This window comes from Perissodus microlepis, chromosome 11 (assembly GCF_051167445.1).
Source record: "Perissodus microlepis isolate ML-2025 ecotype Zambia chromosome 11, ASM5116744v1, whole genome shotgun sequence".
Taxonomy (NCBI): Eukaryota; Metazoa; Chordata; class Actinopteri; order Cichliformes; family Cichlidae; genus Perissodus; species Perissodus microlepis.
In genome coordinates, this window is record NC_140471.1 from 36657899 (window position 1) to 36672322 (window position 14424).

General features: G+C 43.0%; 2 protein-coding genes across 3 annotated transcripts; one reads left to right on the forward strand and one right to left on the reverse strand.

Moving 5' to 3' along the window:
- Nucleotides 1-1819: 1819 nt before the first annotated feature.
- LOC146378473 (putative C-type lectin domain family 20 member A) lies at nucleotides 1820-8656 on the reverse strand. 2 transcript variants are annotated; one of them, XM_084944605.1, is made up of 7 exons: nucleotides 8568-8656; nucleotides 4967-7651; nucleotides 4638-4691; nucleotides 3497-3853; nucleotides 3088-3411; nucleotides 2920-3017; nucleotides 1820-2527 (listed from the first exon to the last, which is right to left on the reverse strand). In XM_084944605.1, the coding sequence occupies exons 3-7, from the start codon at nucleotides 4672-4674 to the stop codon at nucleotides 2390-2392; spliced, it is 954 nt and encodes a 317-aa protein (XP_084800731.1). In that variant the 5' UTR covers nucleotides 4675-4691; nucleotides 4967-7651; nucleotides 8568-8656; the 3' UTR covers nucleotides 1820-2389. The 2 variants fall into 2 exon arrangements, with proteins under 2 accessions (XP_084800731.1, XP_084800729.1); XM_084944603.1 differs by having other exon boundaries at nucleotides 4638-7651.
- Nucleotides 8648-14407, forward strand: LOC146378474 (uncharacterized). Its single transcript, XM_084944602.1, has one exon. It carries the CDS (start codon nucleotides 8648-8650, stop codon nucleotides 11318-11320), a length of 2673 nt encoding a protein of 890 aa, XP_084800728.1. The 3' UTR covers nucleotides 11321-14407.
- Nucleotides 14408-14424: the final 17 nt, after the last annotated feature.

Here is a 14424-nt window from a genome sequence, read left to right on the forward strand (position 1 = left end):
CATGAACAGGGAAAAGGGGGCACAAAGACATACTTTTCTTTCTTATTCTCATTTAAAATGTCGAGCTTTTAATAAATAATTATCTGAATCTTACACCCAAAGTTTTAATCTGATGTAAAATGTATAGAAGTCCATTACTGTATATAGTAACTATTAAGTCTAATATACCCTAGTAAGCTGTAGTACTTTTTGCTTTGGGAACCATCTGTGCAGTCTGCAGTTCTGTTGAAGAAAGATGTTGAATCTATTTAATTATTCTTCAAAATTAATTGATTTCTGTGCATTTTTTTCACACTGCATCAAATTAAAGTTGATTACGTCGATTAAGCATCATGAGGTGGGGGGTGGGGGGTGGTTCCCAATTTTTTGTTTTTTTTTTGCTGGGAGTTTTAGAGCCCTATTAGTTAGGTTGCTTACTCTTTAAAATACCAGAATAGGGAGGATGGAGCAGGTTTAAGTTTATTAGATTGCTCAGTTTTGCTGAACTATGAAATATTTTGGGTGCAGTGTATTTTTTGCATACAGGTATAACAGAATAGCTTTAGTGTTTTGTTTTGTTTTTTAACTTGAGTATGAACTTATACAAAAAGCAGCAAGATATTAAAAAATAAGTTTTATTGATTAAAAAACACTATCGGATTCATATCGGTATCGGCAGATATCCAAATTTATGATATCGGTATCGGACATAAAAAAGTGGTATCGTGCCATCTCTAGTATTTATACGGCACTTTTCACAGATAGAAATCACAAAGGGCTTCACAATAAAACCAGAAATATAAATGAAATAATATTAATTAAAAGCTTGTTTGTATAGAAACATCAGTGAGGTCTACACAGAGGATTCCACAGTGCCTGAACAGCCGAACCGAGTACGTGGGACCAACAGTGACCTCTGACCTGAAGACCTGAGTGCTCGGGAAGAAGCTCGAGGTTTTAGCAGGAGGAGCTTCACCACGCACGGCTCTAAACGTTCAAACTGATGTTTTAAAATGAAACCAAAAATTTACAGGCAAGAAGCCAAAACTGGAGTAACGTGACCTCCTGCAGCCTGAGTTTGGAGATGTTTCTTAGATGATAACAGTTTGGAAAGATTCTCAAGCAGCACTGAACTGTTACATTTCTGAGACTCGATTGAACGAAGTTCTGAATTTCTGAAGTCATGTGATCAGGAGCAATAATCAAGGTATGTGTTTGTAATGTTCTCACACTCAGGACACGACACAATACAAAGGGAACCACAAGCTGAGACGACCTCAGACACAGGCGGGTGGATCTGACCTCCACTGGCTCCCTCTGGTGGTGGTAGAGTAGACTGCAGACAACTCCAGCGAGCACTCTGTGTGTGTGTGTGTGTGTGTGTGTGTGTGTGTGTGTGTGTGTGTGTGTGTGTGTGTGTGTGTGTGTGTGTGGAGCAGTGAATGCACCGCTGTGTGGACAGGTACTCTGGTCTTAATGTGGAGTTTTATCAGACTGTGAAACACTTTGTGTTTTAAAACAGAAAATATTTGATCTGAATTTATTTTGAAAATCACCGTCACACAGCTGTCTCGTCGCTTTCACAGATTTTTCTGTGAACAGATGAGCAGCAGAAGTTTTCAGCATTTTACATTCAGATGTTTCACAAACTGTTGGATTGTCTGTCTGGGATTTCATAGCCAGTCATGTGACTGCTGTCCCGCCAATCAGCTTCACTGTATGTGAGACGTCTTATTGTTTAGCATTAAACTTCATGTTGTCTCAGCCTTTATGATGTGTGTTACTGGCATCAAATTCAAAATAAGAGCATAAAAATGAAGCAACTGAAAGTTCTGACAGGGACAATAAAATATCAATAGACTTTATTGAATAGCGTTTACAATGAAGATGGATGCAGAGCCATGACTGCAGTTTACAGAATCAAACAGCAGCAGAGACATTTCTGAGACAGGAAAATGTATATTTAATATCATAATAGAGAGCATAAATGCCCGATTCACTGACATATACGGCATATCTACTGTTATATTGCTGGGTGCTCATTTGAAATATAAAGTATGAAGTCAAAAAGCTCAGACATCAGGCTGCTCTGAACACTCAGTTTCACTTTTTTCTCCTCTTGAACTTTCATATGTAGAGACAGGATATCATGAACATTTATATCTGAGACACAGAAGGTCCGCTCACCTGCTCACCTGCAAACTTTAGCTTCACCAATCAGAAGAAACAAAGAAGCATAAAACAGCTCATCAGACACTCTGTGATCTGAGCTTAGGATAAAGAAGGATGATTTCCAACTGTCAGTCATGCAAAGCTACGCTGTTACAGTCCAGCAGTCAGAGTACAGAGATGGAAATAAGTTGAATTACACAGCAGATCATCTGAGGAACATCAGCCAATAACGTTCAGACTAAACCGACCCACAGTCTTCCTTCTCACAGTAACCGGCTGTCTCCTCCTCTCTGTGGAAAATCTTCCCATCAGGCTGCGTCCTCCACCTCAGCTTCACCTCCTCTCTGATCCCTTGCTCCACCAGCTTCTCCCTCACCTGAAACACAGTTTCCACACATTAACAGAAGCTCCTCATTAATCAGCCGTTGTTTCTGTAGTGAGCAGAAAACGTTGTTCGTGCTGTTTCTGGGGGAAATGAACTAAATGAACTGGCTGGGGATGAAACTGAAGTCTGGAATTAGGCCTCATTGCCTGTCATTGGTTCACTTCGTCTCCTCACAGTAATCTGAAATTCAATGACTTCTTCAAGTTAGCAGTTAAAAAAAGGTTAAATAATACAAATGGATGGGATTGCATTAAACGAGCCCCGTATCTCTGCAGCTGTGTGCTGTCACGTGTCCCTGAACCTGCACAGACTCACTGCTCTCTATCATTTCACAGTAGTTATAGCGGGTTGTTCCTTGTATCGGGGCCCGTGTGACCTCTGACCTGCTGCAGGATGGATTCTTGCACTGTGGGGTCGTTCAGGTCTGCAGATCCCGCCCTCAGCTGAACCTTCACTGACCTCGAGGCTGGAAGTTTGACATCTGCAGAGAAAGAAAAGCCCGATGAGCCCAGGAGGACCAGACTGTGCAGAAACACAGAGGACAGACTCACCTCTGGAGCAGAGGAAGGGGCGTTGGTCACTACAGTTATGACTGTTGAAGGAGCCTGTTGATCCGACTATTGTGGCACAGTTTAGACTGTCATCAGGCTGCCCGGGCCCCCACGGCAGGTTGGAGGCTGTGCTCGAGTTTGACCACGTCCAGTTTCTGTACAGTCCAATCCAGGCTTGATAATTAAGTGACAACATAGAAGCGACCTGGCTGTTGTCCTGCGAGTTGTTGATGGTGCTCAGGTCTGTGTACATCTGTCTGCAGTGAGACTGAGCATCAGACCAGGCCATTGAGTTCTTCACCAGGATGTGTTTGTTAGTCGCAGCTGAAACAAAAGATCAGACGGATTCAAACCTGCAGCTAAAATGTTCAGTTTGTCAAACCCTGGTACCAAAGTCTGAAACACTCACCGTCATAGCAGACAAAGTGACGTTGTTCTAAGCACGGTCTTGTGAACCATGATCCATCACTAAATATTGTAACACACTCATCAGTCCCTGGCTGTCCCGGTGACCACATGTTAAACCAGGATGACTGAACTGGACCAGTTTGAGACCATTCCCAGCTCCTGGAGAGTCCAATCCACGCCTCGGTGCTCCCCGCCCTTTTCTGAGCTTCCTGGATGAGAGCTGAGCTGTTAACGATGGCGAGGTCAATGTACTCATCTCTGCAGTATTGCTGAGCATCGTTCCAGGACTTCTGCAGGTCAACCAGGTGGAGCTGTCTGACTAACTGATCAGACTGAAGATGGCAGACCATCACGTAACCTGAGAGGACACGAGTCAGTCAGCGCGGTCACAGACTCACCTCAGCTCGACTATTTTAGTCATCAGGAGAATTTACAGACATTTGAACAATGTTGTGGTCTGTTAATATATGTGTCCTTCAAAGGATGTGTAACTCGTGTACTGGTTAAAAGGTGTTTTACGGTGCCTGTGGACACCTACACACTGGTTTCCTGCTCCAGGGCGAAACTCTCACATCAGGTTAAAAAGCTGCTTTAACAGTGCTAAGTTTGTTTTTCACTCTGGCCTTATTGCACATGTATTTGGAAAACGACGTGTTAGTGGTCGAGGCTCAAAGCTGAACAACACGTGCACACGGACGTGGTAAAAGCAGTCAGGATCTTTTTCAGCGAGCTGACGGGTTTGCAGCGTTTCAGGCTTTCGGTCAGATTTCTACACAGAAAATTAAATCAAGACGTGTTTTTCTCAGCAGTGCACACAAACAGCCACGTTCATGCACTGACTCTTCCCTCCTTTCTTTCTGTTTTTACTCTTTTACTTCACTTTATACAAACTGTTACAAACTACTGACTATTAAACCGTCAATCAAACTTCTAACTGGACCCAAAGAAACCTTTAGAAGTTTAGTTGACATGACAAAGACCTTTGGAGATTGTACGAGTGTTTCTGTGACTGCTTGAAGCTCGTTTACAGACACCTTTAAAATAATCCCTATGGAGCAGTTCCCTTTGTGCTTTCTTTGACTTTCTGATATCAAACGTTTTATTCAAACTATAAATGAGGCGACTGAGATGAGTTTACAGACCTGAGAGCAGCAGCAGGATCAGTCCACACCTCTTCATGACTGAGAGCTGAAAAACTGTGAAGACGTCCTCATGAATCTCATCTGCAGCTGCTCGTTCATTATTAATCATAACACTTAAAGCAGCATCAACAAAGAGGCAGCTGTCTCTGTCATTCACTCCATTTCTATCTAATCTAATCATTCAAACAAAACTATCAAACATATTTAACATTTGAAACGTTCAACTTTAAAAATGTTGTCTTCCTTCAATTATCATCATCTTGTTTATTAGAATACCAGACAATGAATGTGTGAGATTATCAAATAAACCAAACATATGCATAACATACCCGACACGATGAGACGTCTGTGCAGCTGTGACACAGTCAGAACTCTTCATCTGATATAAATGTCATCCTCGCTCCTCCTCCCACGTCCATCAGAGACTTTGTAAAAGTGGTTTTAGAAAGCAGCCCAGTGTTCATTAAAGTGCATTTGTTTAAAGATGCTCAGAGTCGTTTAACTGAAGATGACTTATTCAAAGTTAGTACAGATGCAAACAGACTGACGTCTGGCAGAACGGGCTGTGAACTGGAGCTAAACGAGGTCACAGGCGTCGAACCGTGAAACTAGGACTGAGGTTAAACGCAGTAAACGGGCCGTTCGGTTTCAGGCTTCAGTGTCTGTGAGAGGAAGAACACGCTCCTCCTCCTGACTGGAGGTCAGCGTGTCTGCTGCATCATCAGCAAAGATGGACGCACTTGGAAATGTTTGTGTCTTCATTTGAACCCAAAGCCGAGGTTTGCTTGCTGTGCATGTGTTTGCATGGATACAGCGCTGATTCTCTGCCCGACCACTTCAGTCTTATTGGAATAATGTTGTCATTATTAGAATTGGGACAAAAGAGCGTTCAAGCTCGACTCCTCCAAACAAATCAGTGATGATGAAGACACAACCCGACACATTTCACATGTCAGTTCCAATCATAGAGAACAAATAGTTTTTATTTTGTTCTTTGTTTGTTTGGCTTCAGCGTCTTTTGAATGATATTACAGTTTTAGTGCATCTCCTCTAAAAGTGCAAAACTTGCTTTGAGAGTCTCACACAGCACCACTTCCAAAGATGGAGGCTCAGTCACATACAAATAAAATGCACTGATTTTAAAGTCACCACTAAATTTCACTGAAAGTAAATGTAGTTTGTGTAGCGCCTCACAATGCGAAGATCACGAAGTGCTTCACAAAGAAATACCAAGAAATTTAAAAGATAAACTTTGTTAAATATCATTATTGGATGTGCTGCAGGTGGTCATGTTGATACAAGACATACCTGTTGCAGTGATCACACGGTGAACGGTGTTGCCACGGATGCCAGCTCGTTGCCCGTGGTGACGAAGAAGTCCACCTTTGCCGGGAGTCAGCGTGGGTCTGTTCTGCTCGACGGCGGCGGTGCCGAGGAAGGAGAGAGCGCTCCTCTATTTATTTTCAGTCTTTAGTTTCATTCGATGGAAACCTTTAGATTTTCTTCTTGTGAGGACTCAGAAAACTTTACTATCCACATGACAGAGCACTCGGTCTCATATCTGATTATGTGTAAGATCAAGAGAAGATCAGCAATGATGGTAAACCTGAAGTCTGCTTTGGATTATTCTCTTTAACAATCAGTTGGCAACATTTTAGTTTTGTGTTTTGAAGGTTTGAGTAATTGCAGCCACCACGAGTACATGAAAAAGGACTCGAGGTCTTTTTAAACCTGTATTTCCATCCTGTGCGAGCGCAGCCGACAAACAGACATCATGAAAACGATTCAACACAAAAGTACCCAGTTCTGAGTTAAACTGTTTTCTATGTGAAAACTGTCGTTTCAGCTGCGTGAGATGGGAGAACATTACAGCCATGCGCTGAGTCGCCTTAGACAACAATGATGCTAAGTTTAGTAAAACAGTTTGCTAGTGTAGCTGCTGACACTAGTCTCATTTCAGTTTGATGGTACAAACGTAACAGGAGTGACATCATTGATATTTCCTAGATACACACAGAACACAGTGACCCTACACTGTTCACTGCATCACTCCATGTTTGCACTGATCACCACCTGCTATCATGTATATATCTACTTAGCACTTTTCATTTTTGGTTTCTTTCAGCGTTGTCTGACAGTATGTTTTGCACTAAGTACCGCAGCAATTTCCTAATGTTGTAAAGCTGCTCAACATTTGGAAATAAAACCCATTCTGATTCTGGACAAAGAAAGCTCAGTGGTGGAATCAAATATGACATTTCAGTCAAAATTCAAGGTATTTGTTTCTATTTCGTATCATTTATGAGCCCTGTGTGAAAGCTTTAGTTATATTTAAGGGCAATATCCCAAAAATAAAGTCAGAGATTCGATCCGTGTGCGTTTCAGATGAAATGAAGACAAACTGATGCAGTAAATATTCTCTTATTGATGACAAAACTGTGCAGTATAATTTACTTAAGATGTTGCAGATATGAGAGCATTAAACAGGCTGATGTTTGGAGGCTCTAACAGCAGAGAGATGATACAGAAACATGACATCTTCATAAAATACTGACACACTTTATGAAGGGACAACTTTGTGTTTAAATGAGCTGCACACTTTCCCCACTGAAACCAGCACAATCCCACTGTGATGAAAACAATATTTGAACTAAATATATTCTGGATAAATCAAAGCATTATCAAAGTTGTCTGTGGTTCCCTTATTTTTCCTTGGTTCCCTGTCAGATCCTGCAGGACAAACAGCAGTGAGTGGTTCCTGTATGCAGCTGTTACCGTTTGTGTTGGAGATACTTCTGCAGATACAGGAAGCAAATATAAAAGTGTTTTCAATGTTTTTAGCAGTCCCTCAACTACAGAGAGCTGTCTGCTCTCCTCTGCATCTCTCAGCTGCTGCTGGCTCCTCTCCCTCCTCCTCTTCCTCACACACTGTCCTGGATCTGTCCTGGTGTCTCATCAGGGGTGGAGAGCCTCCGTCTCCTCTCACCTTCTCAGGCTCTTCTGACTCTGGACACCTGCAGAAGGAAATCAACCACAGCAGTCAGCAACAAAAGCAGCAGAAGTTCATCAAATATGTGTGAACTTGCAGGATGAAAACACAGTTTTCTCTTATCATCACAAAGACACACTTTATGTGTTTGAATCAGAGAGAAACAGGACAGGATCCTGCAGAGTGTTGGTCTTTATAACAAAGGTGACAGACTCAGGTTGTTTGATATAAGCCTGACAACAACAGCAGGAGGACTTCTCCATCTACTGTCTGTCTCATTATTAGTGCTTTATACACAGTGTTGGGGAGTAACGGAACACATGTACCGCCGTTACGTATTTAAAATACAAAATATGAGTAACTGTATTCCGTTACAGTTACCGTTTAAAAAGGTGGTATTCAGAATACAGTTACTTTGTTGAAATAAATGGATTACACTGCGGTACTTTCCCGTTTCATTTTGTCGCGGGTCAGGACTGTTTGGGTTTTGTTTGACAGCTACGTTCTGTTGTTCCAGGCGGCAGCGTTACGGTTGCCATGGTTACAGGGCGACGCTCTCTCTCTCTCTCTGCGACTGTGTGTTTCCTGGGTGAGAGAGCGCCTTTTCGTTGTTGTTGTTGTGCTAAGCTAACAGGCAGAATGCTACAAGCATAGCTCTAAAGAATGTAGCATCATGGGCAGTGTAGTCCGTGTGTAGTCCGTGTTGCAGGGAGAATGGACTGCCATACACGTTATGGGTCTGTGAGCGCGAGGAGGGAGAAAAAGGGGAGTGGAAAGGTATGAGTTGTCATCGAGGAACGGAGCAAAGAGCGCGTTAAATGCGACCTCACTAACGTCACGTAACTTAGCCGAAGGGTCGCTAAATGTGACTTTAAGACTTTTCATTATGCTAACATTTGTTCCGCGGTATATTTGAAGTGGGATAAAAGCCCAGCGCTTACTTTGAAGACGGTATTTCTGCGCTTCACTTCGGCCGTCCGCCATTTTTCTTCAACCGTTGACTCGCAGTGAATCCTGGGATATGGTGAGGGCGCGGCTTCTATCCGTGTGCTCGTGCGTTCTGTGCGGCGTCACTGGCAGATCAAAGGAATTCGCTTCTGCTTTGATCGTCACAGCCACGTCACAGGCAGGGGAAGCTTTAAATAGCGGCTCTCACACAGAAACATCACTGCTCATCTGTTTGCGAATGTTCAACAGTCGGCGTTCTCCCAAACAAGGAAATTATCCAGCGGTTCTCTCAAACCCAGAAAATCTAGTGTGCGATACAACCATGTCAACACGCAGCGAAAATGAAAATACAGTCGTGGTCACACCAGACCAGATTATGCCACCTATCAACAGGTGCTTCGAAAGGCTCTCTGGAGCTGAGTGGAGCATGATAGAAAGTGGCACATGCGACTCAGGCGTCCGAGCGGTGCTCGCTGATATGATTTGTGAAATCATTCAGATCGCCTCTAGCACAATCCTCAAAAATGCCCTTCCTGTTATTCAGGATGGCATGATGAAGGAAGATCCGGAGCCTTTAGGTGCGGGGAAAATAAGCCCGTCCCTCGGAGACTCCATCTCAGCCTCCATCGCCAGCGCTCTTAACGTCCCGGAACAGCGACATGAGAGCACTGACGAGCTGACACGGATGGTTGAGGAAGAGATCTCCGAAAAGGTCAGCTCAACGGTCAAACTCATTAGAGAAAGCCCCGATCTCCCGCAAGACCCCGCCGTTTATGTCAGCGGCAAATGCAGTAATATTAAAAAGCTGCACCGCATGGTTTGCCACACTGCCTCGTGCCTTAAAAGGCACGCACGTGAGCTGCGCTGCCGGTGCGTGTCGAGCGGCTCTGATTCCGGTACAGAAAGTACGGATTCAAAGATGTCCGTGCAATCAGCAATCACAGAGATTTCTGTGATTCTGTCATCAAGGAGCTCAGATGGAGAGATGACAGATAAAGATGAGGACGAGGAAGAAACTCTAACAGAAAAGGACGAAACAAAACGAGCCGCAGGAAGCCAAAGTTTCCAGGCTGCAACCCCAGTAGAAGTGGTTGCAGCTGACATCGTTAATGAGATCATTGGCAACATGGATGTAAGCAGCGAAGAGCCCTGTGAGAGGTGTCCTGCCTTTAATGCAGGATTAATTACCAACAAGCTGAGAGACTTCTTCTCCAGATGTTTGCAATCCACCTCTCACTCCCGGCTCAAAGCACGCAAACAGCGCTTTTCCATGTTTGCCAGAAAACAATTTGAAACAATGAAAAAAGAGCTGAGAAAAGTAATGGAGGCAAACAGAAAATTTCTTGTTTGTCTGAAAAACATTTGCAAGTGCCCCAAAGGTGACACAGTGCCCTCTGATAAAAGTACGGTTTCCAGCCAAAACACACACCTCCGTTACATACGTTCCTCTCCCGTCGACTTTGACGCGATCAGGTCAGACGTTAATGAGTTATATGAGAAATTAACAAAGAAAGAAAAAGTCTTCATCATCCACAAAACAGTGGAAAACTTTAGAACTGGTGGGGGAACCAGAGATTTCACTGTGGAGTTAACGGCAAAAATGCTTGATCTACTTATGACGGATCGACTGTATCAAGTCCCCGAACCTGTAATGGGTAGATCCCTGTCTGACACCGTCATCTCCAGGACTCCACAACCAGCACATGGATCAAAGCACCCCTTTTCTGCTGAAGTCCTCTATGTGCTCGTAGAAGACGCAGTAGAAAAGTTTGTACAAAAGCTTTTACTCTGGGTGGAGCACGAAGACGAAGATCAACTGATTGAGGACAAAATTTCTGTGGCTGTGGAAGACATCCAGAACATTATTAAAAGAACGAGGACCCCAACAAAGGAAACCAGCACAGATTCAGATGGCAGTGGAAGAGAATCTGTTTCATTACCTGTAACACCAAAATCTGGGAGCATTACCCCAGAGAAATGCTGTCTGGCAGCTGATCAGACACCTGATCAGACAACTGATCAGTCACCAAAATCTGGGAGCAGTACCCCAGAAAAATGCTCTCTGGTACCTGATCAGACACCTGATCAGGCGACTGATCAGGTGTTTGATCAGTCGTCTGATCAATCACCAAAATCTGGGAGCAGTACCCCAGAAAAATGCTGTCTGGTACCTGATCAGTCACCTGATCAGACACCAACATCTGGGAGCATTTCTCCCCAAAAACGCTCTGCCAGTGCTTCAGGCTCACCCAAGGATTCCTCTGACATGTCAGAGATGAGGTCTGTATCAGTGTCATCTTCTGATGCTGAGAAAATGTCCAGTGACCTCGCCGTTATCCTCATGATGAGAGTCATCAGAAAATCAAAACCTGAAACTCAGCACTTTTTTGCCAGGGCAGCATGTACTACAAAAGAACCAGACGCGGTCCTCAAGCGTCTGAGAGATCTGATGCAGCCTGAACTCAGCAGCACAGAGTCTGCCACAAGTCTGATGAATGACAAGAAAAAGTTCATCAAGAAAATGGCCAAATGCCTCATCAAGGAGTTTGGCTCCCCAGACGATGTGTTAAAGGCTGCGATGGCAAAGGATGCGTCTTTTGATGAGGTTCTGATAAAGCATCTAAAAATGCTCCTCGGAGTCATCCCCAGTCCTCCCAAAAAGTCCAAAGTTTCCAGGTTTTTTTCAGCGTTGGGAAAAGCTCTGCGAAAACCCTTTAGGTGGTTCACTAAAGCCAGAGATGATTGAAATGACCATCCTGGCTTTTCCCCGCCGCCCTGCTTCTTTTAACATCTTGAAGCAGAATTTTAGCACCAAATCCAAATTTTAACAACTGTAGTTCACGCCATCTCGTCTCCTTTTTGATTTCCATCCCCCCCAACCGGTCGCAGCGGATGGCCGCCCCTTCTGAGCCCGGTTCCGTTGGAAGTTTCTTCCTGTTAAAGGGAGTTTTTCTTCCCCACTGTCGCCTCGTGCTTGCTCAGAGGGGGATCATTTGATTGTTGGGGTTCTCTGTAGTACTGTAGGGTTTTGACCTTACAGTACAAACAGGGAGGAGACTTTGTGATTTGGTGCTTGATTATGCCAAATATCTAATTTGGCATAAAATAAAAATTTAAAATAATTAAAAATACATTCCAACTTTGTTTGTGTTTTTCTTCTGTTGTCAAATATGTAGAAAGTGTTGCACGTGTGATTTTAGTCATTTAGCATCAACATGTAGCCAACATGTGTCTGTTTGTGATCATGCTGCATCTGTTTTTGTCTGATTTGTGTCTTACTTTAGTCAATTTACATCTATTTTGTGGCCCAAATGTGTGGATCCTGTGTGACATTGCTCTGTTTTGTGTTAATGCTTCACTTTGGTTGTTGATGTTTGTGCTCATTTTGATTCTAGATGTAGACCTGCCATCTGAAAATTAGCACCTCGCCCACTTGGAGCATTTGTTCTTTCGTCCAGGGGTTAACACATTTTTTCTTTCACTGACTTTCTACAGTAACATGAACACAAGCACAAAGCAGTAAGAGCATCGTCAGTTTCATTGACCTGTAGACCCTTGTGCCCCCGCTCTTTTATTGCCAACATGAATTGATGATGTAAACTTTTCTCACTTAGTAGAACAAATAATTTAAAAGCACTGAGCGAGCTATTGTCTTGTGTAGTTAATGTGTTGTGTAGTGGTTGTTGTGTGTCAGTGAGGGCACTAATGAATGTGACAAAGGCTGCAGTGCAAACACTGTCTCCAGGTGGAAATAGGAGCAGTGATACACCTCCTGCTGTCAGGCCTGCAGCTTTGTCCCTGTGCTGTTCTCCTCTGTCTCGTGGCCACAAACTAATTTTGTTCACTGACACAAATAATTTGTGCGGCATCTTATTGTGACACCTGCTTGTTCTCTCATTGTAGTTTCAGTAGTTTTAAATGTTTGTACAAAAACCTGTGGGATGCACTGACTTTTAGATAAATAGTTGTATATAACTTTATTGTTGTGTGCATAGTTTTTAAAATGTGACAGTTTATATTTGCATTTCAACTTTAGTAAAATTATTCACTAAACATATTTGTGGTTTTTACAGTAAGGCGAATGTAACTATGACTAGGATTTGATGTTTTTGTGTGATTTCAGATCAGCTGTGTTACTACAGTATGTCAGTGAAAAACTCAGTGTAAATTCAGACACGTGAGGTTGAGCTGAATGATACCAAACAAGGCGAGGTAACAAAAGATGTAAGGGTGAAACACAAAGTAGTGAAAAGTGTGCGGTTATGTCGTGCTCCCCAGAGGGTGAACCCAACAAATCATGAAAAATGAGCTTTTTGTTCATGACGGTGCAGATTTCTGACATTTTGTGTAAATTTAAGCAACAATCTGATTTTTTCTAACAAACAAAGTGTGAAGCTTCAGTTAGACTTGTGTTTGTAAATGAACCGCCCCATGTTGTGTAGCTTTACTGGGCTACATATTTATTTATTATACAGGCTACACAGTACATAACATCCAAACTCACACGTGTAACTGAGGTGTTTCATTATGTGGGCTAAAGAAAATAATTCAGTTACACAAACGTGCAGATTTACTGCATGTGAACCATTGTAACCATATGTAACATATGTGTTTAAAAAGGCTTTGATTTGATTTCCATGCCCCCCTAAGAAACTTTCTTAGATCCGCCCCTGGACCTGCTGCCACACAGATCCCACCTCAGGCTCAGCTGTCAGTCTCCTCACGCTGAACCAGCTTTAGTGAAGGTTACAAATGATCTTCTTATGGCCTCTGACAGTGGACTCATCTCTGTGCTTGTCCTGCTAGACCTCAGTGCAGCGTTCGATACTGTCGACCATAATATCCTATTAGAGCGATTAGAACATGCTGTAGGTGTTACAGGTACTGTGCTGCAGTGGTTTGTATCATATCTATCTAATAGACTCCAGTTTGTGCATGTAAATGGAGAGTCCTCTTCACACACTGAGGTTAATTATGGAGTTCCACAGGGTTCAGTGCTAGGACCAATTCTGTTTACATTATACATGCTTCCCTTAGGCAGCATCATTAGAAGACATAGCATACATTTACACTGCTATGCAGATGACACCCAGCTCTATCTGTCCATGAAGCCAGATAACACACACCAATTAGTTAAACTGCAGGAATGTCTTAAAGACATAAAGACCTGGATGGCCGCTAACTTTCTGCTTCTTAATTCAGATCAAACTGAGGTTATTGTACTCGGCCCTGAAAATCTTAGAAATATGGTATCTAAGCAGATTCTTCCTCTGGATGGCATTACCTTGGCCTCCAGTAACGCTGTGAGGAACCTTGGAGTCATGTTTGACCAGGACATGTCCTTCAACGCACATATTAAACAAATATGTAAGACTGCTTTCTTCCATTTGTGCAACATCTCTAAAGTTAGAAATATCCTGTCTCAGAGTGACGCTGAAAAACTAGTTCATGCATTTATTACTTCCAGGCTGGACGACTGTAATTCATTATTATCAGGAAGTCCTAAAAACTCCCTGAAAAGCCTTCAGCTAATCCAAAATGCTGCAGCAAGAGTCCTGACAGGGACTAGAAAGAGAGAGCAGATTTCTCCTGTTTTGGCTTCCTGTTAAATCCAGAATTCAAACTCCTGCTCCTCACATACAAGGTCTTAAATAATCAGGCCCCATCTTATCTTAATGACCTTGTAGTACCATATCACCCTATTAGAGCACTTCGCTCTCACTCTGCAGGCCTACTTGTTGTTCCTAGAGTATTTAAAAGTAGAATGGGAGGCAGAGCCTTCAGTTTTCAGGCCCCTCTTCTGTGGAACCAGCTTCCAGTTTGGATTCAGGAGACAGACACTATCTCTAC